At 46.7% G+C, this 27,428-nt stretch overlaps 1 protein-coding gene across 1 annotated transcript in view; it reads right to left on the minus strand.

Moving 5' to 3' along the window:
• Positions 1-27,428, minus strand: part of cdhr2 (cadherin related family member 2) — a 243,476-nt gene that overhangs the window by 5,357 nt on the left and 210,691 nt on the right. Inside the window, exons 27-31 of the mRNA XM_085995270.1 lie at positions 18,367-18,427; positions 17,042-17,163; positions 14,222-14,335; positions 11,437-11,514; positions 9,489-9,561 (exon numbers count right to left, since the gene is read on the minus strand). Of these exons, the coding sequence (XP_085851396.1) occupies positions 9,489-9,561; positions 11,437-11,514; positions 14,222-14,335; positions 17,042-17,163; positions 18,367-18,427 (448 nt within the window). The remainder of the gene's footprint in view (positions 1-9,488; positions 9,562-11,436; positions 11,515-14,221; positions 14,336-17,041; positions 17,164-18,366; positions 18,428-27,428) is intronic.

Here is a 27,428-nt window from a genome sequence, read left to right on the forward strand (position 1 = left end):
CTGATTTAAGTTTGCTTTTGCCCCAGTGTCTAGTTTCAATGTAACTAATGCTCCATTTACCTGCAGTGGCATCATCCATTTGTCCTCTTTTACTGCATGAACTTTATGTTCAGCATTGTCCATTCCAGAGGGCTGCACATTTTCTGTATCCTTTTCTATATTATCACATGACACCATTCCTACAAAAAATGTCTCACTTAAATCAGTGTCCTCAGTCACATTGACTTGTTGCCCTTCCTTTGTTTTTACTTTTGAAAAGCATTGTTTGGCAAAGTGATTCTTTCCATTACATTTTGTGCACATTTTCCCAAACGCTGGGCATTGTCGTGACTGGTGCTGGTAACCACAGCATTTACAATTAAAAATTCCATCCTCCAATTGCTTTGCATTTCTGCTCTGCCCATGTTTCTTCCCTTTGTAGGACACAGCACCGACAGCAGCACAGTCACTCATTACAGCCGCATCATTATTAATTTCACTGAAAGTCTTTGTGTGCTGTTGAGCTAGCTCACTGGCATGGCATATTTTCACAGCATCCTCCAATGTTAGTTCGGTTTCTCTCAACAAACGTTCCCTGACCTTTTTATCATGAATACCAAACACAATCTGGGCACAAATCATGGATGATTTCAGTTCAGAGAAATGACATGTCTGTGCTTTCAGTTTCAGATCGGTCACAAAGCTATCAAAGTCTCATTTTGCTGCTGTGTCTGTGAATGGAACACGTACCTCTCATAGGTCTCGTTCTTTTTGGGAGAACAATGTGTATCAAACTTCTTTAGCACATCGTCCATCTTTTCTCTGTCTTCCTCTTGATTAAATACAAACGTATTAAATACCTCTATCGCCTGTGGGCCTGCAACCGTGAGCAGCAACGCTATTTTCCTTGCGTCTGGCTTCGTACCGAACCCGATGGCAGCAATGTAGAGTTCGAATTGTTGTTTGAAAGTCCGCCAATTGCAGTCGACATTCCCCGTGAGTTTCAAACCCTCTGGTGGCTTCAAATTCTCCATGTCACGTTTCACAATATTCAGCAGATATTACCACTCCTGGTACCATGTTATGTTCATAAATAAATAGACGTTTTCGTTATGAACAGCTAGCTTGAGCTAGTCATTTATTCAGCCATGTGGACTAGTGTACAGGCATCCATCTTGACTACTGCCTTGTGGGAAGCCCCACTACTAAACATACAGCTCCACCTAGTGTACCATTCTAGAATGACATGTTACTGATTATTACATGAAGGATCTTATTTCAGACCAACAGGCACTGAGCAAAACGAGTACCACGCGAAGAACCCATAGGTCCAAACTCTGGCAGCTATTTTGCCCTTCAGGTCCAACTTGGGACACCAATAAAACTGATAAGTGTATCTCAGTAGCCACTAAGGCCTACCACCCACATCCAATCTTCCCTCCTAGGTTCAGGTAGGGATGCTGAAGTAGCAGAATAAAAGCCTGGTAGCATCCATCTCCCTTTCCTAACTGACTGCATTCCCCTCTCTGAAGGCCATCAACTGGGAGACCACTGGCTACTGCCCAGTCAGCTCCTCCCCATAAATATACAAACGCATTCTCATTCACTAAGCTCAAAGTGCAACAGTCAATGCTTGACACAGTGCATAAAAGGAGACTGCCCCAAATACACAGATTCCATGAAAAATTTTCCTGGCCAGGATTTATTTGACTATGATTTTTGCATTTTTAACATAACTAATCCACAATTCTTTCAAAAATGAACATTGCCAAAGTTACTAACTAGAATGGTGCATTTCTATGATGCCAGTTTGTCATTGATGATCTGCTGTTACAGGCAAACTGCCAATATATACAAGACAGTGCTTCTACCACAAATGGTAGTGTATATGACCAAAAGAGATGGGGCCGGATATTCCAATCCCTACAGGTGGGTACCCAGTGCGTAGACATCGGAATGCCAGTTTCAGGCATGCACTGCGCATGTGCTGGAAACCAACATTTCCGATCTGTCAAAAATGGTCTTGACAGATCCTCTGGCTGCCCTGGAGAAGGGCCTCTGTGGGCGGATAGTTCTGCTTTTTGGAGACCCTCCGCCCGCAGAAAACCCTTACAATTCTTGCGCCTGGTAAAAGCAGGCATAAGGCCTGCTTTTACCAGGATAAGAATTGAAAAAAAGTTTCAAAAACATTTTTTTTCACTGATTTATCATTTAAAAATACTTTAAAAAAAGATAAGTTTATTTTTAGCCCCGTAAAAAACTTTAAGTATTTTTTTCAAAAATTTAAATTTTTGTTTAAAATAGTTAATTTATTGTAATTTCAAGTCATTTTAAAAATGTGATTTTTTAAAAAAAATTTATTTAAAGTTTTACTATGTTTTGGGGGTGATCTCCATTCATATATTTGACAGGTCTTCCTGTCAAATGTATGAAGGGAGAGTCCCTTCTGTGATTGGCTCCCCATGGCCCACATGATCCCAGGGACACTGCGAACTACCTGCGCCTCTGGGATACATGGGCCCTGCGCACTGGCAGTTTGGAGAGCCCCAGCATTGGAATTGTGCGCGTCCCGGGAGCCCTCCGGTAAGGGCACAGATTTTTCCAGATTGCCCGCCCGCGGGAGACCTGCGATTGGAATATCTGGGCCATGGTTTTAGCTGGTGTGTCCAGTGGCAATGCTGGTTCCCACAGCAACATAAACAATAAAGGTATGCCATTGGATGTAAATGTGGCAATGCCTTATGGTCAGCGATCAGTGAAACAGTTTTGCAATTGTTGAACTGTATGGGTCTTCCCCAGCCATTGTTGAAAGTACTGTCACTAACTAAATAAATGTGGTGAGCAACTATTAAAGCATTTCTTCTTCCAAGCATTTTGCTGGGCCAGTTAAGCCTATCCCTATCATATAGGAGTGTGCTTAGTCAAATGTGCAGCACATGATCAGAATAAGTAGCATGCATTTCCTTTGACACATGGCACATAAATTCATTGTGAAGTTATTGTGAAATAAAGGTTCTGTGCTTTTGCTACAGCTCGTTGCCGAGTGACAACAGACTGAAAGAGTGAAAGTAATAGCCAGCGCCTATCTATTTAAAGTTCAGAAATAAATCAATAAGGATTTAACTTTGAAAGCGTTCTGGCCCAGAATTTGCGATGAGAATAACGCTGAGGTCATGAGCGCTCACCGTTAAAATGGAGAAAATCTGACAGCAACTTCTGGAGTCCACACATGCGCAGTTCAATGTGGAAATCCAGAAGTTGCTGTCATAGATGCCACACTCCTCCACAGGGTGCGCTGTTGCAGTCCTCGCCCACAGACTTGGCACTGAAATGACTGCAACAACGTGAACCTGCTGCACTTGCCCATGAGTTCCACACTAAAAACGACTGAAAAAGTTAGGTCTGGTGCATTCAGGAGCAATGTTCCTGCTAATTTTTTTTATACTGAGCGGGCCACGAATTCCTTTGAGCGCAACCTTTTCGTCCGTGAGCAAATTTTAAAACAGCAACTTTTACAGCAACTACTTTTACAACAATGACAGCAACAGCAACCACTTAAAAGCAAATATACAGTAATGCCATATTGCCACCCCAGCATCTCAAATCATGAGACAATCAGATGAGGTTCCATACAAGTTTAACTTAACTTCTCTGCTTTTGATTTCTATTCCTCTAGAAATGAACCCCAGTGCTTTATTTGCAGCTTTATGGCTTTTTTAACCTGTGTTGCTACTTTTAATGATTTGTGAATCTATACCCCTAGGTCCCTTTGCACCTCTACCCCATTTAGACTGTTATTTTTCAAGGAGTAGGTCACCTCCTTATTCCTCCTACGAAAATGGGATCAGTTTTGGAGAAGTTGTTTCTTCTTTTTCCACTGCCGTTCCCTCCGTCTCTCACAGACTCCGAGGTACAAACGGGGGCACAACTTTTTCCCCTCTCCCATAACATGATTTAAATAACCCTGATAAACTCTTTCAAAAAGGGGACACCTGGCAAAATTTAACTGGAAGTTACTGCGGGACATTCAACATCACTTTCCCGTATTTTTTTCTGGCTTTAAACAATTTTCTAGAATTTTTTTTAAAATCTCATTTTTGTTTCACCACGGGCCTAAAGCTTATTGGCTTTAGACTCCTTCCAGCAGCCATTGTACATGTGCTGCACCTCCATCTGTATTGTTCCAAAGTGCGGCCGCCATTCAGTCCCCAGGAATGGACTACATATGTCTGGACCCTCACCACTCTCTCCGTCTCCCTCTCTCTCACTCTCCCTCCCTCCGTGCCCCTCTCCCTCTCTCTCTCCCTTCATCCCTCTCTCTCTCTCTCCCCCAGTCTCTTTAGCTCTCCTCCAGTCACTCTCTCTCTCCCCAGTCTCTTTCTCTCCCCCAGTCTCTCTCTCTCGCCCCGTCTCTCTCTGTCTCCCCGTCTCTCTCGCCATCTCTCTCTCTCCCCCAGTCTCTCTCTCTCCCTCTCCCCGTCTCTCTCTCCCCCCAGTCTCTCCCTCTCTCTCCATCTCTCTCTCTCTCCCCAGTCTCTCTCTCCCTCCCAGTCACTCTCTCTCTCTCTCCCAGTCATTCTCTCTCTCTCTCCCCCCTCCGATTCCCTCTCTCTCCCCTTTCAATCCTCGATCTTCCCCCCCACCGACCACCAACGGATCCCCTGACCTCTGCACAGAGCCAACAAAAGGGAGGCCCAACAGTATGCCACAAGCCTGCACAGAAGGGCTGGAAGGCGAATAATCAGAGTGCAGAGGATTCTCCTGCTGTCCCACAGTAAGGTCAAAGTTCAAGGGAGAAAACCAAACCCCTCCCCTCGGCATTACACAGCAACACATCAACCATTGGAACACACACTTCAAGAGCTGCAGTTGCGATCGGCTCAGAGGTCTCAAGACTCGCAAACGAGGCTGTCTGGATTCCCAGGGCCATTGTGTATTGGGCCCCTCCCCCACCCCAGCGACTGTCCAGCTTTCTGCGCAGCATTTCTAATCAACTGCGCGCGAGTTCGGGGATTAGTGCGTGTGCGCACACCCGTGCATCTTAGAGGGTACAGTGCTCAAGAGTAAGTGAGTTTTTAACAGTGTAATAAGTGATAATTACTGCTGAACAACCTCTCTGGCCTGAAAAATTAATTTTACAAGTGTGGATCTCATTCCCTCAGAAGACAATTAGTGCTGGAGATTTTTTTTTTAATTAAAACTACATTTTTTTACTTTTTCTGTCTGTCTCTTTTATCTCTCTCCCTTAATCCCATCTGTCTTTCCCAATCTTTATTTCACTTTCTGTATATCAGTTAAATCTAATTTATATTCCCTGCTTTATACTTCCTGGTTTGGAATCTGCAGGCTCGATTTTGTCAATGGGGAGCTTTTGGAGGCGGGATTCCCACCTTTTGGGTTGTAGTCCCGCCTCCATCGAGTTGTGGCCAACCCACGCTATTTTCCCTTGATTGACCTTGTTAAGCCCACCCAGCGGGCTCAGCAGGCCAATTAAGGGACACCTGGTTACTGGTGACATCAGCGATTGACATTTCATTTGTCAAGAGCTTTTGACAGATGAAAAATCAGCATTTGACAGCTCTGTGAAACTGTCAAACACTGACAATCTGTCTTCTAACTTGAGTCCTTCTACTCAGATTCAGTTAGAGAGCTCTCCAGACCAGAAAGCAGAGGCTGCAGCCTTTGACAGTTCAGCGGCCATTCTGCTTTCTGTGCCGGTGAGCTGAGGGACTCCCGAGAACTGAAGGAAGGAAGCCTGCAGGAGAAAGTAAAGGTAAGTAAAACTTATTAAAACACTTTACACTTACCTCTCACACTTACCTCTGCACACATCACTCACCTGCACAACGGACATCTCAACCCCTCCAACCCCTGCAGACCGACGGTCCGCCTCGTTAACTTAGCGTGGTTCGGAGCTGTTGGACAGCCCACACTTCAAAGCTAAAAATAGGGATTAGGCAAAAAACTGCCTGTTAACAGGCAGTTTATTGACACTAATCCCCTTCCCGCCTCGGGGAAGCGGCTCCCAGCACAGGTCGGGTACCCGCCTCCTAAGACATTGGCACGGAGGCGGGTTGGGGGCGGGATGGGTTCCTGCCCCCCGATTCTGCAATTTTCCCACCACTCCCGCCTCCAAACCTGCCTCCTCGGGGCTTGGAAAATCAAGCCCTGCATGTCTCAGTGAGAATACTTCAATCTGATTGGCTGAAGAGCTTGTTGTTTTCCCTGTTCACACAAGACACAGATCCCCTGTAGAGGGCGCTGTGTTGGAAAAGATGCCACATTAGAGGAAGTCTCCACTTACAAGCCTGCAAAAGGTCTGTGGGCAGCAGTCAACGAGGTGAACAGTGAGCGCTGTTTTTTCGCCACTGAGAGAAAATCCAGGCCAATATGAAGCCATTATTTTAGACATATTTTTAAATTCAGCTGATGAAGACAATGCAAAACATTCAGTGATAATAGCTCCAAAAATTAACAGGCTGCAATCCCGATAGTTATACTGGGATCATATCCAATACTGCTCTCCAGTAATGACCCCACCAGGGACTATTTGCATGTAGTCACCAGGCACCCACACCACTACAGGTACACCTGCGGTACCCAGCGACCCATAAATCTGCCACCTGTCCGCCATCATGCGGAGTCCCAGAACCTCCTCCTGAGACCCCCATGGACCCCCTGTGTGAGGTGCCGCTCCTTTTTTTTAAAAAGACAGACATAAGAACATAAGAGATAGGAGCAGGAGTAGGCCATATGGCTCTTCAAGCCTGCTCCACCATTCAATAAGATCATGGCTGAACATCTACATCATCTCCACTTTCCTGCCCTATCCCTATATCCCTTGATTCCTTTAGTGCCCAAAAATCTATCGATCTCAGTCTTGAATATACTCACCGACTGAGAATATACAGCCCTCTGGGATAGAGAATTCCAAAGATTCACAACCCTCTGAGTGAAGAAATTTCACCTCATCTCAGTCCTAAATGGCCGACCCATTATCCCGAGACTATGAACCCTGGTTCTAGACTTACTAGCCAGTGGAAACAGCCTCTCAGCATCTACCCTGTCGAGCCCTCTAAGAATTTTATATGTTTCAATGAGGTCACCCCTCATTCTTCTAAATACCAGAGAATTTAGGCCCATTCTACTCAATCTCTCCTCATAGGACATAAGAACATAAGAAGTAGGAGCAGGAGTAGGCCATACGGCCCCTCAGGCCTGCTCCGCCATTCAATAGGATCATGGCTGATCCGAACCTAGACTCACGTCCACTTCCCTGCCCGCTCCCCGTAACTCCTAATTCTCTTATCAGCTAGGAAACTGTCTATCTCCGAGAGGACAGCCCTCTCATCCCAAGAATCAATCTAGTGAACTTTCATTGCACTCTCTAAGGCAAGTATATCATTCCTTTGGTAAGGAGACCAAAGGTCCAGGTGCGATCTCACCAAAGCCCTATATATTTGCAGCAAGACTTCCTTACTCTTGTACTCCAACCCCCTTGCAATAAAGGTTAACATACCATTTGCCTTCCTAAATGCTTGCTGTTAATTTTCTGTGATTCGTGTACAAGGACACCGAAATCTTGCTGAATACCAACATTTACTACTTTTTTAAAATATTCTGCTTTTCCATTCTTCCTACCAAAGTGGATAATTTCACACTTCCCCACATTATACTCCATCTGCCACCGTATTGCCCAATCACTTAACCTGTCCATATCCCTTTGCAGCCTCTTTGCATCTTTCTCACGGCTTACTTTCCCACCTAACTTTGTATCATCAGCAAATTTGTATATATTACACTTGGTCCCCTCATCTAAGTCATTGGTATAGATTGTAAATAGCTGATTGTAAATAGATTGTAAACACTGATCCTTGTGGCACTCCACTAGTTACACTATGCCATCCTGAAAATGACCCATTTTATTCCTACTCTCTGTTTTCTGTCTGTTAACCAAACCTCAATCCATGCGAATATATTAACCCCAGTCCCATGTGCCCTAATCTTGTGTAACAACCTTTTGTGTGGCACCCTATCGAATGCCTTCTGAAAAACCAAATATACTACATCCACTGTTTCCCCCTTATCTACCCTAGTTACACCCTCAAAAAACCCTAATAGATTTGACAAACACAATTTCCCTTTCATAAAACCGTGTTGACTCTGCCAAATCATATTGTGATTTTCCAAGTGCCCTGTTATTTGGGGTCCTGGCCACTTCACTCGCCTGGATGCCCCCAGTGGGTCCTGCTTCACCCTTCTGGAGACTGGTACGCCTCAGCTCAACTGGTGGATTGGCCTCCAGTGTTCTGCCAGGTCCCCCTAAGTCAGGGAAGTCGGAACTCTCCAAGTCTCTACCCCTGACTTCACCACCTTTCATCATTGGCTTCATAAGAGTTGGGTGGAGGTTCTGCTCCTTAAAAAGCCAATCATGAAGCCGCGGAGTAGGCAGAGATCCGGCATCACTAAGTCCCTGCCTTCTTCCAGTAGGTTCGGCCAGACTCCCACTGGAGTCACAGCAGTGTTTCAACTGAACTCTCAAAGAAGTTCAGGGACAACATGTAGCTGGGGATAATGTAAAATTCCACCTGGGAATGTGGAGCATTGGAGAGGAGATATACCTTCACATCCAATCCAAATATATTCACGCTTATAGCATTTTATTATTTTTGATGAATGTTTGTGGTCCTCAATGTTGGAAATATTTGTGCTGGGGAATGGAACACTTTCCCATTTCAGGCACCCAGTGTCAAGCATCAAGCATTCCTAGACCAGGTACAGAACATGTTAGATGCAGCATCAAGTTCCCCTGTTTTGCCCCACAATGTACTTCTGCACAGATGACATTCCTATTTCTCACAACATCCATCCTTGTGACCTCTCTAGGTGACATAGATAATTTGGTATAAAATTAGGGCAGTTTTATGCTCTGGGCCAACATTTACTAAGGTACTGAATTGATACTGTCCAAATTCTTTTTATGCAAGAGAGAAAAAAAGACTTGCATTTTTATAGTGCGCCTTTAACAACCTCAGGATGTCCCAAAGCACTTTACAGCCAATGAAGTACTTTTGAAGTGTAATCACTGCTGTAATGTAGGACCCTGAAAGACAACAGACAATGGAGCAGGCTAGATTTGAACCAGTTCCAGAAGTGAAAGGACAGTGTGCAAACCCTTTGTGTCACCCAGTTCTCTGAGATTCAAAGTCTCCGAATAGTTTAAATTACTTAGTTGCAAAGGGATTAACAGGAATACTGAGTTGTGATGGCAGTAAAACTAAATGTACATAAATCCTTCATCACATCAGTGTTCAGGTCTTTATTAAAACATAGATATCTCAGAGCAACATTTGTATTGCTAGTAAATTAAAAAGCATGGTAGGATTTTGATATCAGAATATACACATAACCTTGTTGTACTTGGGAGTTTTCATTTTTCATTTCTGTGCTACAGATATTTATTTTTTGTATAACATGTTTTGAGGGTTGACAATATGGTTTTAACTTACCTCTAATATGTTTGATTTCTTTGCAGGGGTTTCTATCATTGCACCTACTGCATTCGCATCCAAAGAATTAATACTGCAAGAAATATGAGATCCAATGTTACTAAATGCACAAAACTTTAGGCTTGTCTCTCAGGGTCTCACAAAGTTGTTTATAAGTGTGAATCGATCAGAATTAACCCAATTTTTCCTCAAATTGCACAGTTCAAATCAAATTCACAATTTAGACTTCTTGGGGTCGATTTTCAATCAGCAGTCGGGAAGGAGGCGGGACTACAACTTTATGGTTTTAATCCCGCCTACATCGACGTCCGGCCAATCCACGTGATTTTCCCTTGATTGACCTTGTTGAGCCCGCCCAGTCACTGACAGTCTGACTTCTAACCTGAGTCCTTCTACACGGACTCAGTTAGAACTCTCACCGGCAATGAAAGCTGAAGGCTGTCACTTTTGACAGCTCGCAGCCATTTTGCTTTCAGTGCCGGCTGAGTGATGGACTCCCAAAACCTAGAGGAAGAAAGGCTGTTAAGGTAAGTACAGGTAATTTAAACTTCTTTACACACTTTAGACACACCAAACACACTTACCTTTGCACTCATGCACCCATCACTCACCTGAACACCGACATCGCGACCCCTCCAAGTCCTTCAACCCGACGGCCTGCCTGCTCTAACCTGGCGTGGTTTGGAGCCGTCAGGAATCCCACATGACACCCCTCAAAATAGGGATTAGGCTAAAAACTGCCTGTTAACTACCTGTTAACAAGCAGTTAATTGGCACTAATCCCTTCCCGCCTCGGGTTGGCGGGTCCCAGTGCGGGGCGGGTACCCGCCTCCTTTGAAACTTACGTGGAGGTGGGTTTTGGGCGGGATGGTGTCGGGACCCCCAAATTCGGGATTTTTGCCCCCCGCACGCCTAAAAGCCCGCCTCACGGCACACTGAAAATCGACCCCCTCTAGTTTGTTCCAGGTGTTACAATATTAATGCCGAATACTGTCAATAAAACAGACTATCATGTTAAGAAATAAAATCTAGATTCAGAATTCAGAGATCCATAACTAAAACTCTTATTGCATCAGATTGCAGATTTTCTTCATATGTTTTGCTTGATTGGTACCTTAAGCTATAGAATGTGCTCAGTGAAAATGGTTTGTGGTATAGCATTATACGTCCTAAGAGATTTAAGAAAACTTCATTCCATTTCTTAAGTGCTGTATAATAATGCATTACACTTAGAAAATGAAAGATTGGTCTACTCCTCTGGAAATCATTTGTACATTTTGGGTTGATTTTAAAGATATTACCGACAAGAGGCCCGGTCCATTTTGAGGGCTGAGTCTCATTAGCATATGGTCAGCAAGCTTTGGGCAGCAAAGGGGTCTCCCACGACAGCCTGCCAGCTCCAAGCTGATGCAACATCGGGCAGCCCAGAGGCTGACACAGTCAGCACCAAGGTAGATCCAGGGTGGGGCGGGCAGAGGTAGTTTGTGGAATAGGGAGAACCCGGTGCGGCCGCGGCCTACATTAGTCTTGTGGAGCCCAGAGAAGCGTTCCTACTCCTCCTGGCCCCACAAAAATCATTGAAAACTTATCTTTTTGGCTCCCCCTTCAGTTGGACCACCCAGTTGTGTTCTAAAATGGTATTCAATGCCCTATGTATATCAGAGGATGACAATTTGCATAGTAAAAGGGCCTACTACTTGTACAGGTAGGCGCTCTAGCCGCCCAGTGATAGGTCCTTTAAAAGATGATGTTGGCCAGATCGGAAGCCTTTCCCCACCATTTTCAGAGCACTAATGTCCAGCGACCTCAGTGAAAATCTCCCCCTCTGTATCAATATTACTTCAGATTTTCATAGAATTATTTTGATTTTCATATAGCTCTCCCCTCCCCCTCTCCAGGTACAAAGTAAGTTCCCGAAAATTGCAAAAGCTGTGTTTTTCAATTTTACCTTGCTTGGTCTGAATGAGCTTCGTCAAAACCAAGGTCTGTAGCAGTGTCAATGACAGTATTCCATACTGGATTTGTGCTAGAAAAACAGGATTTAAAAAATGATGCATGGAATTGAAATACAACATTGGGTTTACTTTTATTTCTTTCAGATTTTTATTTTACCATTAATAATCAACAAATCCTTTTATATTTAATGTGAGTTTCTTAAATCCTTTCTGTTGGAAAAGTTGTTCACAGTGGCTTTACTAAAAAATTCCAGTTAATCTTTTTTGTTTGAAGACTTTGGGCACCGCACCTCAGAAAGCATATACTGGCCTTGAAGTGGGTGCAGCATAGATTCAGTAGAATGTAACTGGAGCTTAAAGGGTTAAATTATGAGAACAGGTTGCATAAATTTGGTTTGTATTCCCTTGAATTTAGGAGATTAAGGGGTGATCTGATCTAGGTATTTAAATATTAAAAGGATTTGATAGGATAGATACAGAGAAACTATTTCCTTTGGTGGGGGAATCAAGAACAAGGGGATATCATTTTAAAATTAGAGCTAGGCCATTGAGGAGCTAAATCAAGAAGAACTTTTGCACACAAAGGGCAGTAGAAATTTGGAGCACTCTCCCCCAAATGGCTGTGGATGTTGGAACAATTGAGCTTTCAAGACTGAGATCGATAGGTTTTTGTTAGATAAAGGTATCAAGAGATATGGAGCAAAGGCAGGAAAATGGTGTAATGATCTAATTAAATGGCGGAGCAGGCCCTAGGGGCTGAATGGCCTGCTCCTGTCCCTGATGTTCCTCGGTTCCTATGTTAAGGGATATTTGCAAAAATGTAATGGTAAGTACAAAGCAGTGTTCTCAACTTTAGACTCACAATTACGTTTTCAATAAAATTAGTAACATGCTGAAATTCTAGCCACTAGTCTGCATGTGCATCACTGTTCGTGCATTCAAGGGTTTTGGATACTGCACCATTCATTTTAATTCAAAATACCAGTGTCCACTTGAAAATTATTGCCCTCATGTAACAAATTAGCCTTTGACCTTACACCACAAAAAGTGATCAAGCACCCTACATTTACACACTGTTGAATTATAGGGCTGAATTTTAATGAGGAAGGTGGGTTGGGGGTGGTGGGGCGGGGGGGGGGTCTTCAAGGTGGTCCAGAAACCCGGGAGAACGGGTTTCCAGCAGGACCTGCCAACTTTAACGGCAGGGCCTGATATGAATCGGAAGCCTCTGTTTCCCACCCGCAGCCAGACAGATTGAGCAGGTACGCCTGCGGCACTGGGCCACAGAGAGGAGGCAGGGAGGGATCGCATGGGGATTGTGCCATGAGAAGATTGAGGGGCCGGGTGAAGATCCGGGAGGGGGGGGCCAGGAGAAGATTGGGGGTGGTCCGAATTTATTTGCGGGCCGAGGGAAGATTGGGGGGGGGTCCAAAGTGGATCAGGGACCAGGAGAGGATTTGGGAGGTCCAAAGAGAGTCGGGGGCCAGAGGAGGATGGAGGAGTCTGAAAAGGATCGGGGGCCGGAGGAGCAGCACGGAAGGGCCGGAGGAGGAGGGGGATCAGAGGCCTGGGGCGGGGAGGAGGCCTAATGGGGAATTGGAGGCCTGGGGGTGGGGGGGGGCCTTGTGGGGAGATCGGAGGCCTGGTGAGAAGGCCTCGAGTGATCGAAGTCTTGGAGGGGAGGCCTTGTGGGGGATTGGAGGACTCGGTGGGGGAAGCCTTGTTAGGGGATTGGAAGCTTGGGGAGAAAGGCCTCGTAGGGGCTACTGAGGGGGTCTCCGATCGTGAGGAGTGGGTTAGGCAGAGACCCTGGATCCAGGAGATAGGCGAAAAGACACTTACCTCCTGGATCCAGCAGTCCTCGCCTTGCATGCTGATGACTTTTACAAGGTGTGCAAAACCCGACCAGCTACATTGAAATACAAATTGACCGTTAAAGAAGAGGCTTCCAGCCTCATTTCAATATTTAAATAGATGGCCCACCTCCTGGCAGCGAGTTGACTGCCTGCCCCCGTCCCACCTCCTGTCCCGCCTCCACTAAAACTGGAAGTGGGCAGGTTGGAGGTGGGTTCATGTCGGGATTCCGATTTTTAACACTTTAACTACCCCCACACCCCCAACCCATTTTTTTTAGGATAAAATTCACCCCATAAAGTGTGAATGTTAAAGGTGAATTTGGACAAACAAAGCAAATCATGATTAGTATTCTCTGTGAAGAAGTCACTGAGGTAGATTTTCCGATTAGGTCTCCAACCAAGCATTCATGGGGCAATGTATGATTAACATCCATCTGACCATTAGTAAGTTGATCTCACCTGATTTTGCGGAGTTAGCTTAAATTTCAAAGTATGAGCGAGTTGAGTCTGGTCTAAAAGGCTGTTTACAAAAGGTGCATTTAAAGGAATATGGCCACACAAAGGTAAGTGGCTGTATATGGGGATAAAGGTTGGACAAGGACATTGGATATGGCTGGAATGCCCCCCATAATCTGCCTGCCAAAGGTCACCCGAGATAGGGTCATACATTGAGTGAGATATCCAAGAACAACCGGTACCCATGGTACCCATACCCCACCAGGGCATCAATGCCTGAGGGGAGGAGGAATGGAAAAAATTAACATAAAAATAACACAAACACTTGCTGCCACTGTTATATAATGAAACATTCAAAATATGTAAACTAGTTAAAAAGTGGTGGCTTTTTGGAACCATATATAAATTTAAATGTTCCCTCTTTCTCTTGTTAAAGGTATTTTTAATGCAGTTTTTCTTCACTCACCCTTCCAAATTGTATTTATTTGTACCAGGAACAACAGGTCCACTCTGCACTGCTTCAACTGTAATTGTTTTAGCTGTGTTCATCGCAGTTATTGATTTTATTTTTCTTTTGTAACTGTAGAATGAATATTCAGACAACATAGTTTATATGTGCACAGCAGAAAGATCATGTGCATATTATGTACAACTGATGTATGCTCCATCAATCTCTTCCACAGTATTTCAACTTCTGCCTTACGTGAGAGCACTTAACATGACAAGGAACAATGCAATATGAGATCTTAAACAGTGCTAACAGATGTTTAATCACTATCAGTTTTGGTCACTTAAGTACAAGGGAAATATTTGAGCCCTAGTGGTGATGCAGAGAAAAGTCATGGGGGGGGGGGTCTATAAGTTCATTTCTCTCTGGATGAATGAGCTACAAAGGATCAAATAGGCTTCTGATCTGTACTGCTCTTATAATCAGGTAATCTAGGCTTATACGCAATTAATGTCCCAGGAGTCGCAAAATGCTATTTTAAACATTTTCATATCTATTTGATAAAATTCATTAATTTACTTATTTATTTTGTTCAATGCAATGGCCAAACTTCTTTCAAAAAATGTATTTGAAATGAAATGATTCCAAAAAAAATACTTTCTAAAGACACAATTGTTATTGGAAATGATCCAGCTGGCAATATGTCGGGAAATTCAGAGTAAACGACTCTAAGGAAAAGTGGGACAAGTCCTGAAATCTGAATTGAGTTTCCTTTCTATCAAATACCCAGATAAATGTACTTGTTCTAGTCAGAATACCTTCAGATCACCCAACCATAGTTCTAACTATTGTCGACGGATTGGTCTGCCTTTTTGGGTGATAATATATGAATAATGATTAATCACTGCAAATGACACCTTCAGCACAGCACCTGTGTCAGCCTGTACGAGATCAGAAGGCTGCAATCTGGAAGCATATTTTCACAGTCGAGAGTCAGGAAGTTATCACCTACAATTTCCTCTGATCATTTTCAAAGTAGGGCACTGACATTGTGCGGTGTAAGTGATATTGGGTGACACTGTGTTATTATATTCCATTATGTATATATCAGAACTCTGTACACTATTAAATCCTGACATAAAATCCAGACTTGCCAAGAATAGAAATATTAGGGGCAATTATAACCCTGCCTACCGTGTGGGCAGACAGTTAAAATCGCTCGTGGGACTCACCCGCTGACGTCCCACACAGATCCCACCAGTTCTGATTTTAACTTGCTCTTCTAAGCAGGCAAAGGGGACTCTAAGGGCTGGATTTTACCAGCCCTGAGGAGGCGGGGCTGCTGGGAAAGTCAAAAAGAATGGGAGAGGGTCACGAACACGCTCCCAACCTGCCTCCAACCAATCTTCCCGGAAGTCGGGTCCCCAATTTGCGCAGAGACCTGACTCCTAGTGGCAGGAAGAAGATTATAGCCACTTAACTGTCTGTTAACAGGCAATTAAGAGGCTTTTCCCAATTTTTTGACTGCTGCTGCGGGCTTCCCGACGTCGGGGAACTCCATCAGGGTAAGTGAGGTGTGCTGTGGGTCTGTTGTTATGTTGGTGTTTGGATGACAGCTGCAGAAGTGGTGTGAAGGATTCAATGGGACAATGGTTAGTATCAGAGGTAAGGAAATGATGTGAAAGTAATTTTTTATGTGGTTAGAATGTTTCTGCAGGTGACAAGCTGTGAAGTTCTGTGTAACCTCACCTCATCGGGAGAAGTGACAGATGGCTTCTGCAAACTCAGCTGCAGCTGCCATCTGTTTTATCCTAAGGAGAGAGTAATTGGAGAGCCTGAATGAAAGGGCTCACCTGTGTACAGTGATTGTCGGTGTTTGACAGCACCTTAATGCTGCCAAACACTGACAATTCATCTGTCAAACAAGTGTGGTGCATATGCCTTTAAGAAAGCCGGCAGATGAAGCGTCATCAACTGACGTCATCTGACACTGGCTTTCCCTTAATTGGCCGGCAAGCCCGCAGGGCGGGCTTAACAAGGCGAATCAGGGAAAAATAGCGTCTGTTCATCAGACATTGCTGGGGGCGGGACTAGAACCCGGAAGGCAGCAGTCCCACCCCCAACTCGTTTCAGTAAATAAAATCCAGCCTTAAGTATGCAGGTTGGGCTCCGATGATGGAATCGGGGCTCGAATGCTATTTTAACCAGAGGCCTATGTGGGAAAGCCATTGTGGCTTTCCTGCCAGGCCAACCTAGTGGGAAGAAGAGGCCCAAAACAGATAAGTTTCTTTTACTTTTTGGGGGGGGTCAACATTCACTTCTATCGCTTGGCATTAACTGCCTCATAATCATAATCCTACCACCTATTAACACCAATGAAGAGACCAGCGACATTTTGAAAGGGGCCTACAGTTGGTTGCCCAAAGCACCCAGCTGTCTTAGATGGTAGATCCCTTTTAATATGCAAATCTGGGTCTTAGGACCCTGACTGCCATTTTAGGTTGGAACTGGGTGGTGCGCACGGCGAGCACACTCCAACCAGTTACACAGGTGATGACGCCGAAGAGGAAGATGGAGCCAAGGTAAGTTTGGAATTATTTTTTGTGGGGCCCTGAGGAACAGAAGTGGCTTGGAGGCTGATTGTAGAACCCCTACCACTGTAGCTGACATTAGCAATTCAGCAAAAACCAGGGATCAAACCTGAGACCTTCCAATCTGTATAGCTCAGCTACTCGTTGGATAACCTCAGAGCCACTGAGGATGGCTTAAATTAATAATCTTATATGGAGTGCAAATGTGGGATTTCAATGATGTTCTGTGTGATGCTGGTGTAAATACCTTTTGCGACTGCAAACCAGAACAGTTATCAAGATGGCTAATAAAATAATGAAAGCTGCTACTAGACCGCCTATGGTAGCAAGTAATGGTCCTTTAGTATCAATAGGTTCAGTAGGCTCTTTCTGAAACATACAACATTCAGTAATCAGGTACATCATGTAAACAACAGAATTAACTTTAGCAAATGAACCAAAACAAAAATCATGTGACAAAAGTAAATGGAATGGAAGATATTGGTAGATGATCACAAGAGGAACACTAATTGACGGACAAAACCAATTCTCCCACATTTGATTCAAGATCACAATTTCCTGCCCTCTCACCTGAGACTGATCTCCTGAGTACATGCGTTGTGCTGGTAATTCCCAGCATTTCTCAGTGCAGAGCAGAACAAAACAAGGGACTGCTATGGAAGCAGACCATCCCACCATTCCTAGAGGTAATGAAAACCATCTAGTAGCACAACGAGTCCAATTATTATTGTTATGAGCTGGAGTGGTGATGCATCTGGTTTTGAACAGGATAGTGTGGTTCAATGGTGATAACCGAATAATTTTTAAGATTGAACACCAGGCAGAGAATGTCCAGCTTTTCAATGTTGGATTAAAAAATGCACTGCAAGTGCATGAAACGGACTGCCTGAACATGTATAAAATATGCCTATTTTTGCACATGGGTCTTTTTTAAATGCCCAGTCAGTTTTGCATGGGCAAATACATCATACAAGTAGTCACCCTACTAGGAATGTTGGGATTGCGCTCCCTCGACATCTGTGTTAAGCTTTTTCTCACTCTCCAGTGAGAGAAAGCAAGAGAAGCCTATCAAATCAAGATAGGCTGTGAGGACAAAAAGAAAAAGAGAAAGATAGAAACAGAAAGCAAAACAGAAAGACAGAGGAAACAGTATATATTAGAGAAGAAAAGAGCCCAATTACATTGTTTGGCCATCCATTGTAATCAATGAGGGTCATTTTCATTTTCGGTAGGCGTAGAAAGCTGGCAGTAGCAGATTTATTATGCACTTATTATGCAACCAGCCCAATTTTCCTTTCCAGTGACTTCAATAGAAAGGAAAATTGTTGGAATGTATAACAGGCAGCCAATCCGCTCCTGCCAGTGTTCTGCCCCCACCAAAGTGAAAATAAACCCAAATGTGGCTGACAAAAGTTTCCATTTTTTGATCTTTGTGCAACTAAATACCTCAGATATATGACTTATGACTGGAAATGTCACACTTACAATATGTCCAATTCTGACAATTCTGCTTTTTAGATTAAACAAAATCTTCTGCGCTCATTTATTTTCCAAACTTATTTCAGCACTTACAATATTCAAAAGACCAAGGTCCATCAGTTTCTTTACAGACTCAGCGTCAAACTGCAGAATGCTGTAAAGGAGCAAATCACAGGCAGAGTGATCAAAATGTGGCAATCAACTAGATGATACAAAACGGTAATCTCAAACATTTCTACCACTGTGAATGGCCATTCTAGCAATACTGACATTGAATGAAGTCTGCCTTACTGACAACAGGGAAATTTGTTAGTTATGCATATGTTTAATAGAGAAATAAATACAATGATATTTGTAACGCATTAATCCTCATTCAAAGTTCCCTGCTTGCTGCCTCAACCAATTTGTTAATCAATTTTAATTGAACAAGTTAGTAACTTTGTTACAATGCTAAATAGAAATAAAAAAGAACAAAAATAAATTGATGATTTTGTGACAGAACCACTGAATGACTCTGGCTAACTGTATATAATTCTCTTTAACGATGTTCTAACACCAGCCTAAACCTGTACCATTGTGTTAGGCATTACTGTGTTTTGTATATAGAGTTTGCATGTACGCGGCGTGGCCCCTTTAAGAGCGTGGGAAAACGTGGGCAAGCACGATGACGTCACGTCACAAACCACAGGACCGCCCAGGCAGTCCTCGTGGCATCTCCGTTGAGTAAAGACCTGCTTAATTGTTCTCTGGTGTCGATCTCAGTTATTCGTAGGAATTCATTAATTCCTACATTGGTGACCCCGTTTTTTGTGAAAGTTTTCACAAAAGAAGAGCACAGCATGGAAGCAAACACCGTTTCGCTGAAGCTACCGCAGTTCTGGGAGCAGCAAGCGCCCTCGTGGTTTATTCAGGTCGAGGCCCAGTTCGCCCTGAGGAACATCGATGCGGATCAGACCAAGTATCTTTATGTGGTCTCCGCACTCGACAGCTCTACCGCCTCTCGGATCGTCAGCCTCCTCAAAAAAAACCCAACGGACCGCAAGTATGAAACCCTCAAAGCGCGGTTACTGCAAGTTTTCGGGCTCACGAAATCGGAGTGCGCCCGTCGATTGCTCGCTATGCCCGGGCTCGGGGACTCCAAGCCTTCAGAGTTGATGAGCCAAATGCTCACACTCCTGGGCTCAGAATGGGGATGTTTCCTATTCTGCAAGATTTTCCTCAGCCAACTGCCTGAACAGGTACAAGCTGCCCTGGCCAGATCTGAAGTTGAAGACTGCGCAACACTCGCCGTGGAGGCTGACAAAATTTTCGCTGTAACTCGGCAGTACTGCGCCACCACGAGGCACCCATCCCCCGCAGACGCCGCCCCAGCTTGTCAGCCTGCTGGACTGTGTTTCTACCACGCGCAGTTCGGCGCGAAGGCGAAGCGTTGCCGCCCTCCCTGCAGTTTTCCCAAAAAAAAACAACTGACACTGCGACCACGGAGGGATGGGTCTAACAGGCACCCCACAGCCGCGATGGCGGTCGGCAATGCGGGAAAATTGCTGTTCATCACCGACACTCTCTCCAGTCGTCGTTTTCTGTGCGACACCGGAGCGCAGTGCAGCATTTTACCCGCGTCCGCCCTCGATGTGCAGACGGGGAATCACGGCCCCACCCTTGAAGTGGCCAATGGCGGAGCAATTCGGACCTTCGGCAGACGGCGAGTAGAGGTGTGCCTCGGGGGGGCAACGTTTTCACTGGGATTTTGTTATGGCCAAAGTTTCCCAGCCCTTCCTCGGCGCGGATTTCCTGTGTGCCAACAGCCTCCTGGTCGACGTCAGGAACCGGCGGCTGATCAACGCAGCAACTTTTAATTCTCTTCTGTGTTACCGCAGTAACACTACGTCACGCACCGTCTCCTGTGCGTTCCCGACTCCTGATGAGTTCGCTCGCCTGCTCGGCGAATTCCCCGACCTGACAAGACCCACGTTCTCCTCCACAGCCACGAAACATGGCGTGGAACATCATATCACCACCAACGGCCCCCCGGTCTACACACGGGCCTGGAACCTGGCAAGCTGGCGGTCGCAAAGGCGGAGTTTGCAACCATGGAACGGTTAGGGATTATTCGCCGGTCGAATAGTCCCTGGTCTTCACCCCTCCATATCGTCCCGAAGCCTGGCGGCGGATGGCGGCCATGCGGCGACTATCGACGCCTAAACGACGCCACCACTCCCGATCGGTACCCGATCCCCCATATCCAGGATTTCTCTGCCCATTTGGCAGGGAACACCATGTTCTCTAAAGTCGACCTCGTCCGGGGCTACCACCAGGTCCCAGTTCATTCACAAGACGTCCAGAAGACCGCAGTCATCACCCCATTCGGCCTCTTCGAGTTTTTAAGAATGCCGTTTGGGTTAAAGAACGCCACCCAGGCTTTCCAACGCCTGATGGAATCCGTGCTGCGGGACCTCAAGTTCTTCTTCGTCTACCTGGATGACATTCTAAATGCCAGTCCTACTAAGGAAGAGCATACCTGTCACCTACGCACCCTTTTTCGACGCCTCAGCCAACACGGCCTGATTATCAACCCGGCCCTCATGGCAGCGGACCAAGCCTCAGACCCGGAAGTCCAAGCTTACAGAACGGCCATCACTGGCCTCCAGTTGGCCGACGTCAAGTTCCATTCGGCAGGTACCACGCTGTTGTGTGACGTCTCCGTACAGGATCCTCGCCCTGTCGTGCCGGTCGTCTGGCGCCGCAAAGTGTTCGACGCCATACATGGGTTGTCACGCCCTGGAATGAAGGCCTCTCAGAAACTGATGTCAGCGAAATTTGTATGGCATGGCATGCACAAAGATGTCCGCAACTGGGCCAACACCTGCGTGGTCTGCCAAAAGGCCAAGGTACAGCGCCACATCAAAGCTCCGTTGGCCACCTTCACAGTTCCAGAGCGACGTTTTGACCATGTCAACGTGGACCTGGTAGGACCACTCCCACCCTCCCATGGTTTTTCACACATCCTGACCATGGTTGACCGCACCACCAGATGGCCAGAGGCGGTCCCCCTGTCATCCACTACTTCGGCGGACATGGCCAAGGCATTCATTTCCTCCTGGATCGCCCGTTTCGGAGTGCCCGCAGATATTTCTTCAGGCAGGGGACCGCAGTTTTCCTCCGAACTCTGGAATGCAGTGGCCCAAGGACTCGGTGTCAAATTACACTGCACCACAGCCTACCACCCACAGGCGAATGGCCTCTGCGAATGCTTCCACCGCTCAATGAAAGCCGCCCTGAGGGCCAGCCTCCAGGACGCTGAATGGGCAGACAAGCTACCGTGGGTCCTGTTGGGCCTTCGCACGGCCCCCAAAGAAGGCCTTCACTCTTCATCAGCGGAACTCATGTATGGTCAGTCACTGCGAGTCCCAGGGGATTTCCTACCAACATCGACGGAGCCCTGGTCCGCGTCTGCCCAGCTTGCTAGTCACCAAGAGGCGGCCAGATGTTTCGCACCGGTGCCCACTTCGCACCACGGGCTGCAGAGATCACACGTTCCCACGGAGCTTCACAAGGCTGAATATGTTTTTATTCGCCATGACACACATAGGGATCCGCTCAAGGCCCCATATACTGGTCCCTTCCGCGTGTTGGAAGCAGGGGACAAAACCTTCACGGTAGATGTCGGTGGTAAACCGGACCACATTTCGGTCGACCACTTGAAGCCAGCACATTTGGACCTCGACCGCCCCGTCGAGACAGCACAACCGCCGAGACGGGGTCGGCCACCCATCGTCGTTACGGCAGACCAAGTGCGACCGCCCGCCAGGCCGCCAGCCGCCCTGCAGCCTCCGCCTCGACAGTACAGGAGTCGTTCTGACAGGCTCGTCAGACCCCCTCACCGTTTGACTTTGTCCGTTAAAGCGAATTCTGGAGGGGCGCATGTGGCAGAACCACTGAATGACTCTGGCTAACTGTATATAATTCTCTTTAACGATGTTCTAACACCAGCCTAAACCTGTACCATTGTGTTTGGCATTACTGTGTTTTGTATATAGAGTTTGCATGTACGGGGCGTGGCCCCTTTAAGAGCGCAGGATAACGCGGGCAAACGCGATGACGTCACGTCACAAACCACGGGACCGCCAAGGCAGTCCTTGTGGCATCGCCGTTGAGTAAAGACCTGTTTAATTGTTCTCTGGTGTCGATCTCAGTTATTCGTAGGAATTCGTTAATTCCTACAACTTTAACATGAACATGTTAACCAATGTATTCGAAAATATCACACAGCAGAATTTCAATCCCATAGATTATGTTGAACCAATATCTGTCCTGGTTGACGTAAAAAGATCCCATGGCTCCATTCAAAGAAGAACAAGGAGTTCTGTTAATGGCCTGGCCCACATTCCTTTCTAAAATGACATGATTGAAAACAGATTAACTGACAATTTATTCATTTGCTATTTGTGCTGTGTGCAAAGCTGCTGCTGCATTGATCCTTATAACAGTGACTGCACTGGATGTGAAGTGCTTTGGGACATACTTATGTGAGAAGGCACTATGTAAACACAAGAGGGTGGAATTTCCACTAGTCGTGCTGGTTTTTTCAGTGCAATTCGCCCGAAATCGGCATAACCCACGCAAAAAATTGCAGACTTTTAAGTTCAAATAATGTTCAGCGCAAATTGAGTTTCCATGATATTTTGCACCGGTTAAAAAACAAACATCACGCTGGTAGCCGGCCCCAACCACAAAACAGTCCATGCCCCCAGGATGAATTAATCACCATTTGGAGGATCCGCTAATTGTGCCCGTTTACGGGCCTTCGAGGAGGCTCTAAAAATTAAGCTGGTTCTTTTGGGCAAAAGGACACTAATAGGCATGTTTTAAAAGCTTTTGGGGGAAAATTTGGTCGCACCCCCTTTGGGGCGCTAACTTCGTCCCGAAAAAATTAGCACCCCCGCGCCTGAAATTCACTGGTAGCGCCCCAAGAGGGAGGCGGGACGCTCATGGAAGCACCCCGCCTCCCTCTTGGGGCGCTGCGAGTGAATATCATGGCGTTACGTGCCACAGCACCACACCCTGCAGCACGTCGTGCCGCAGTACTGCAGGCATTCTCCCATTATTAAAGGGGAGGGGCCTAGCGCAGCACGACCTGGGGCCCAGCTGGGCCACCAGGGATCGGAGTGCTGGCAAAAGCCCGGCACTCGCAGCCGGCACTCCGCGGGGGGGCTGCAAAGGCGGCCGGGGACAGCAACGGGGGCAGGTGCTGGCAGGCGGCCAGCAACAAAAATGGCCGCCCGGCATCTCCCCTTTAAGTTGCGCTGCCCCGGCAGCAGGTAGGCCCCCCTGACCCTGTGAGACATAGCATCCGGCGGTAATTCAGGGGATGCCACCAAAGATTGCAGCCGGGGCGCGAGCTGTGTGCTGTGCACGAAGATGATGTCATCGCCAGAGACACAGCGCCACGGGACGCTAATGGTTACCACCGCTGCTAACCTCCCGCTGAATTTCACGGTAGACGTTGGCAACGCCGCGCTAACGGGAGGCGCAAATCAATCGAATTTTTCCCCCTTTGAATGTAATTTCTTTTTAATTTACTAAGAAACTAACTACTGTACACCAATATAACTAGCAAACAGTTCTCTGTATTTTTTAAAAGACATTTTCAGTAATTTAAAATCGGGTTACTCACAGGTGGTGGATTGACACTGTGATTAAAAATACTCATGTTTTTGTGATAAACCCATTTTCAGCCATATTAATCAAACTGCACCACTCTTAGGTATATCAAGGAAAAATTTTTTTTTTTTAATTACGTTTTAAAATGCTGCCTGATTACGCAGATTCATAGCAGAACTTGCTTTCAGCGATACGCAAATGAGTTTGAGCAGAAACTTGAGAAATAAAAGCACTTCTCAAAACGGGCACAAGTTTGGACGCAATTTTCGCCCGGATCGCCGATTACGCCCAATATGGAAACTCTACCCCAAGCTCTTCTTTCTTACATAGCGGATGAGGTGTCATGAAGTGTAGATTGTGATAAATCATTGCTTGTGTTAGCCATGGCTCAGTGGGTAGCACACTTGCCTTCTGAGTCAGGAAGGCTGTGGGTTTAAGTCCCACCCCAGGAACTTATTATCTATATATATAAAGCGGTTTGTCTGTCTGTCCGCTATACACTCAAAAGTTATAGAGCGTACCTACACGCATGTTATATCAAAAGAAAGCTTATCATTAGGGAAGTCTAATAGGTGTATTTACTTTTTGGTCAGACAAAAATTGTTCCGACAGTATACAAAAAAGGTTCAAAAAACGGCAAAATTCCGCTCATTAGCGTTGAGTGACGTGATGGTTGACCAATCAGTGCATCACGGGGGAGGGGGTTCATTGTGTGTGTGGGCGGGCTTAATCCTTCTGAGCTGAGGTGAGTGGCTGCCATCTTGATTTCTAACTATTGATTTATTTTTCCCACTTTCTGTGTGTTTATTTTTTCCACTTTCTGTGTGTGTGGAGGGGAAATTGTTTTTAAAAAAAAAAAGTAAATTAATTTGTAAATATTTTTTCTGAGCTGATTAATTTTCCTACCTTTCACCCTTTTTTTTCCTCTTGACTCACTGCCTCCGCCGGGTGCCGCAACCTTGGAGGGTTACCCCACCTGCAGGCCTCTAAGCCTCGGCCTCTCCTCACCAGCCATGCCCGAGCTAGGCACCGCCCTTTCCGCTGGGCCTGCCCCGCGATCGCCGCCATCTTGGTAAAGGCTGGCGGCGCGGGACTGAGCTGAGCGCAGCCATCGCCACCATCTTAGTAAAGGCTGGCGGGGCGGGAGTCAGTGCGCGCGTCAATGTCGGCGGCGGCCCGGAGCGCGACCTCAGCTAAGGTGAGTCCGGCCGGGCCTCACGCGCTAGGCCGCGCACCGGCCGGGCTCTCAGGAAAGGCAGACAGAGAGGGGAAGGGAGGGACAGAGAGGAAATCAGGGAGAGACAGGGGGAGGGAGAGGAGAGGAGAGGAGAGGGGGAGGGAGAGGAGAGGGAGGGGGGGGGGAGGGAGAGGAGAGGGGGGGGAGGGAGAGGAGAGGGGAGGAAGGCAGAGAGAGTAAAACAGGGAGAGACGGGGAGGGAGAGAGAGAGGGTAAGGGAGGGAAAGAGTGAGGGGGGTGGGAGAGGGAGGGAGGGCTCGCCTTCTTCTTTCCTTCCTTCCTTCGCAGGGGTCCATCAGGCCAGGCCTGAGGCGCTCCTTCCCCCCCCTCTCTCTCCAGGCTAATCCCGAACTAAATCCAGCAGTCTCTCTCTCTCTCTTCCCCCCCATCTCTCTCTTCTCCCCCCAGTTTCTCTCTCTCTCTCTCTCTCTTCCCCCCGTCTCTCTCTTTCCCCCCCCTGTCTCTCTCTTCCCTCCATCTCTCTCTTCTCCCCCCCCCCCCCCGGCTCTCTCTTCTCCCCCCAGTCTCTCTCTCTCACTCCCCCGTCTCTCTCTCTCTCTTCCCCCCCAGTCTCTCTCTCTCTCTCTTCCCCCCCAGCCTCTCTCTCTTTCTCTCTCTTCCCCCCAGCCTCTCTCTCTTTCTCTCTCTTCCCCCCAGTCTCTCTCTCTTTCTCTCTCTTCCCCCCAGTCTCGCCCTCTTTCTCTCTCTTCCCCCCAGTCTCTCGCTCTTCCCCCAGTCTCTCTCTCTTTCTCTCTCTCCCCCCCAGTCTCTCTCTCTTTCTCTCTCTTTCCCCCCAGTCGCTCTCTCCCCCGCAGTCTCTCTCTTCTCCCCCCAGTCTCTCTCTCTTCCAACAACAACATGCCCTCAAAAAACCCTCGGCACCACCGGGCACTCCAGCTAGTCTATCTATATCTATATATATAAAACGGTCTGTCTTTCCGTCTGTCTTTCCGTCTTTCCATCTGTCTTTCCGTCTGTCTGTCCGGCTATACAATCAAAAGTTATAGAGCATACCTACACATATGTTATATCAAAATAAAGCTTATCATTCGGGAACTCTAATAGGCATATTTACTTTTTGGTCAGACAAAAATTGTTCGGACAGTATACAAAAAATGTTCAAAAATCCTCAAAAATCCACTCATTACCGGTTGGCCAATCCTACCTCTCATTAGCATTGAGTGACGTGCTGCTTGACCAATCCTACAGTTCAGTGACCTGATGGTTGACCAATCGGTGCGTCACGGGCGGGACCTAATCCTCCAGTCTCCCTAAACTTCGTCGCCATTTCTTTCATCCCCACAGGGACAGCACCAGCCAAACAAACCCCCACATTGCGACTCCGGGAGCGGCAGGTGAGTTTACACACAGCGGGCGGGTCATCGGCAGCGGCTGCCCGTCAACCGCGCCACCCGCGGGGGAGCTCAGCGGCAGCTGCCGGCCGTCAACCGCACGATCCCCTGGGGAGCTCAGCTCGGGTCTGTCTCGGCCGGCCCTCAACCGCTAGGCCCCGCACGGCCGGTATCACAATGGCACCGAGCCTGAGGCGCTCGGCAGGGAGAGGGGAGGGAGGGACAGAGAGAGGGGGAGGGACGGGAGGGAGGGAGAGGAGAGGGGGAGAGGGAGGGACAGAGAAAGGGGACAGACAGGGGAAGGGAGACCGCGCGGCCCAAAATTGCCCTGGCAACGCCGGGCACCCCCAGCTAGTAGTGCATAAAGCTAGGCTGACATTCCAATACAGTACTGAGGGAGTGCTGCACTGTCAGAGATGCCGTCTTTCAAATAGACGTAAAAGATCCCATGGCACTATTTCAAAGAAGAGCAGGGGAGTTCCTGGCCAATATGTATCCCTCAATCAACATAACACAAAAAAAAATTATCTCGTTATTATCACATTGCTGTTTGCGGCTGCTTGCTGTGTGCAAATTGGCTGCTGCATTTCCCACCATTGCAACAGTGAATACACTTCAAAAATACTTAATTGGCTGTAAAGCGCTTTGGGACAGCTGGTGGTTATAAATGTAAATCTTTCTTGTGTGTCATGGTCAGAACCATATTAAATATAAATTACATTAGTCCCACCTTTTCTTCATTACGATGTAAACTCCACAAAATAATTTATGGAAATGATGTTTTCCCATTTATTAGCCTACATAAGCTGTTTTTACCAGCATCAGTTCTCAAACCAATTCCCTTTCCCCCACATCAGCCTAGAAAACTAGCAAAAGCTGACAAACAGCTTCAGGACAGCTGACAA

This window comes from Somniosus microcephalus, chromosome 8 (genome assembly GCF_052327205.1).
Source record: "Somniosus microcephalus isolate GS21.2 chromosome 8, FLI_Smic_1.0, whole genome shotgun sequence".
NCBI classification, from domain to species: Eukaryota; Metazoa; Chordata; class Chondrichthyes; order Squaliformes; family Somniosidae; genus Somniosus; species Somniosus microcephalus.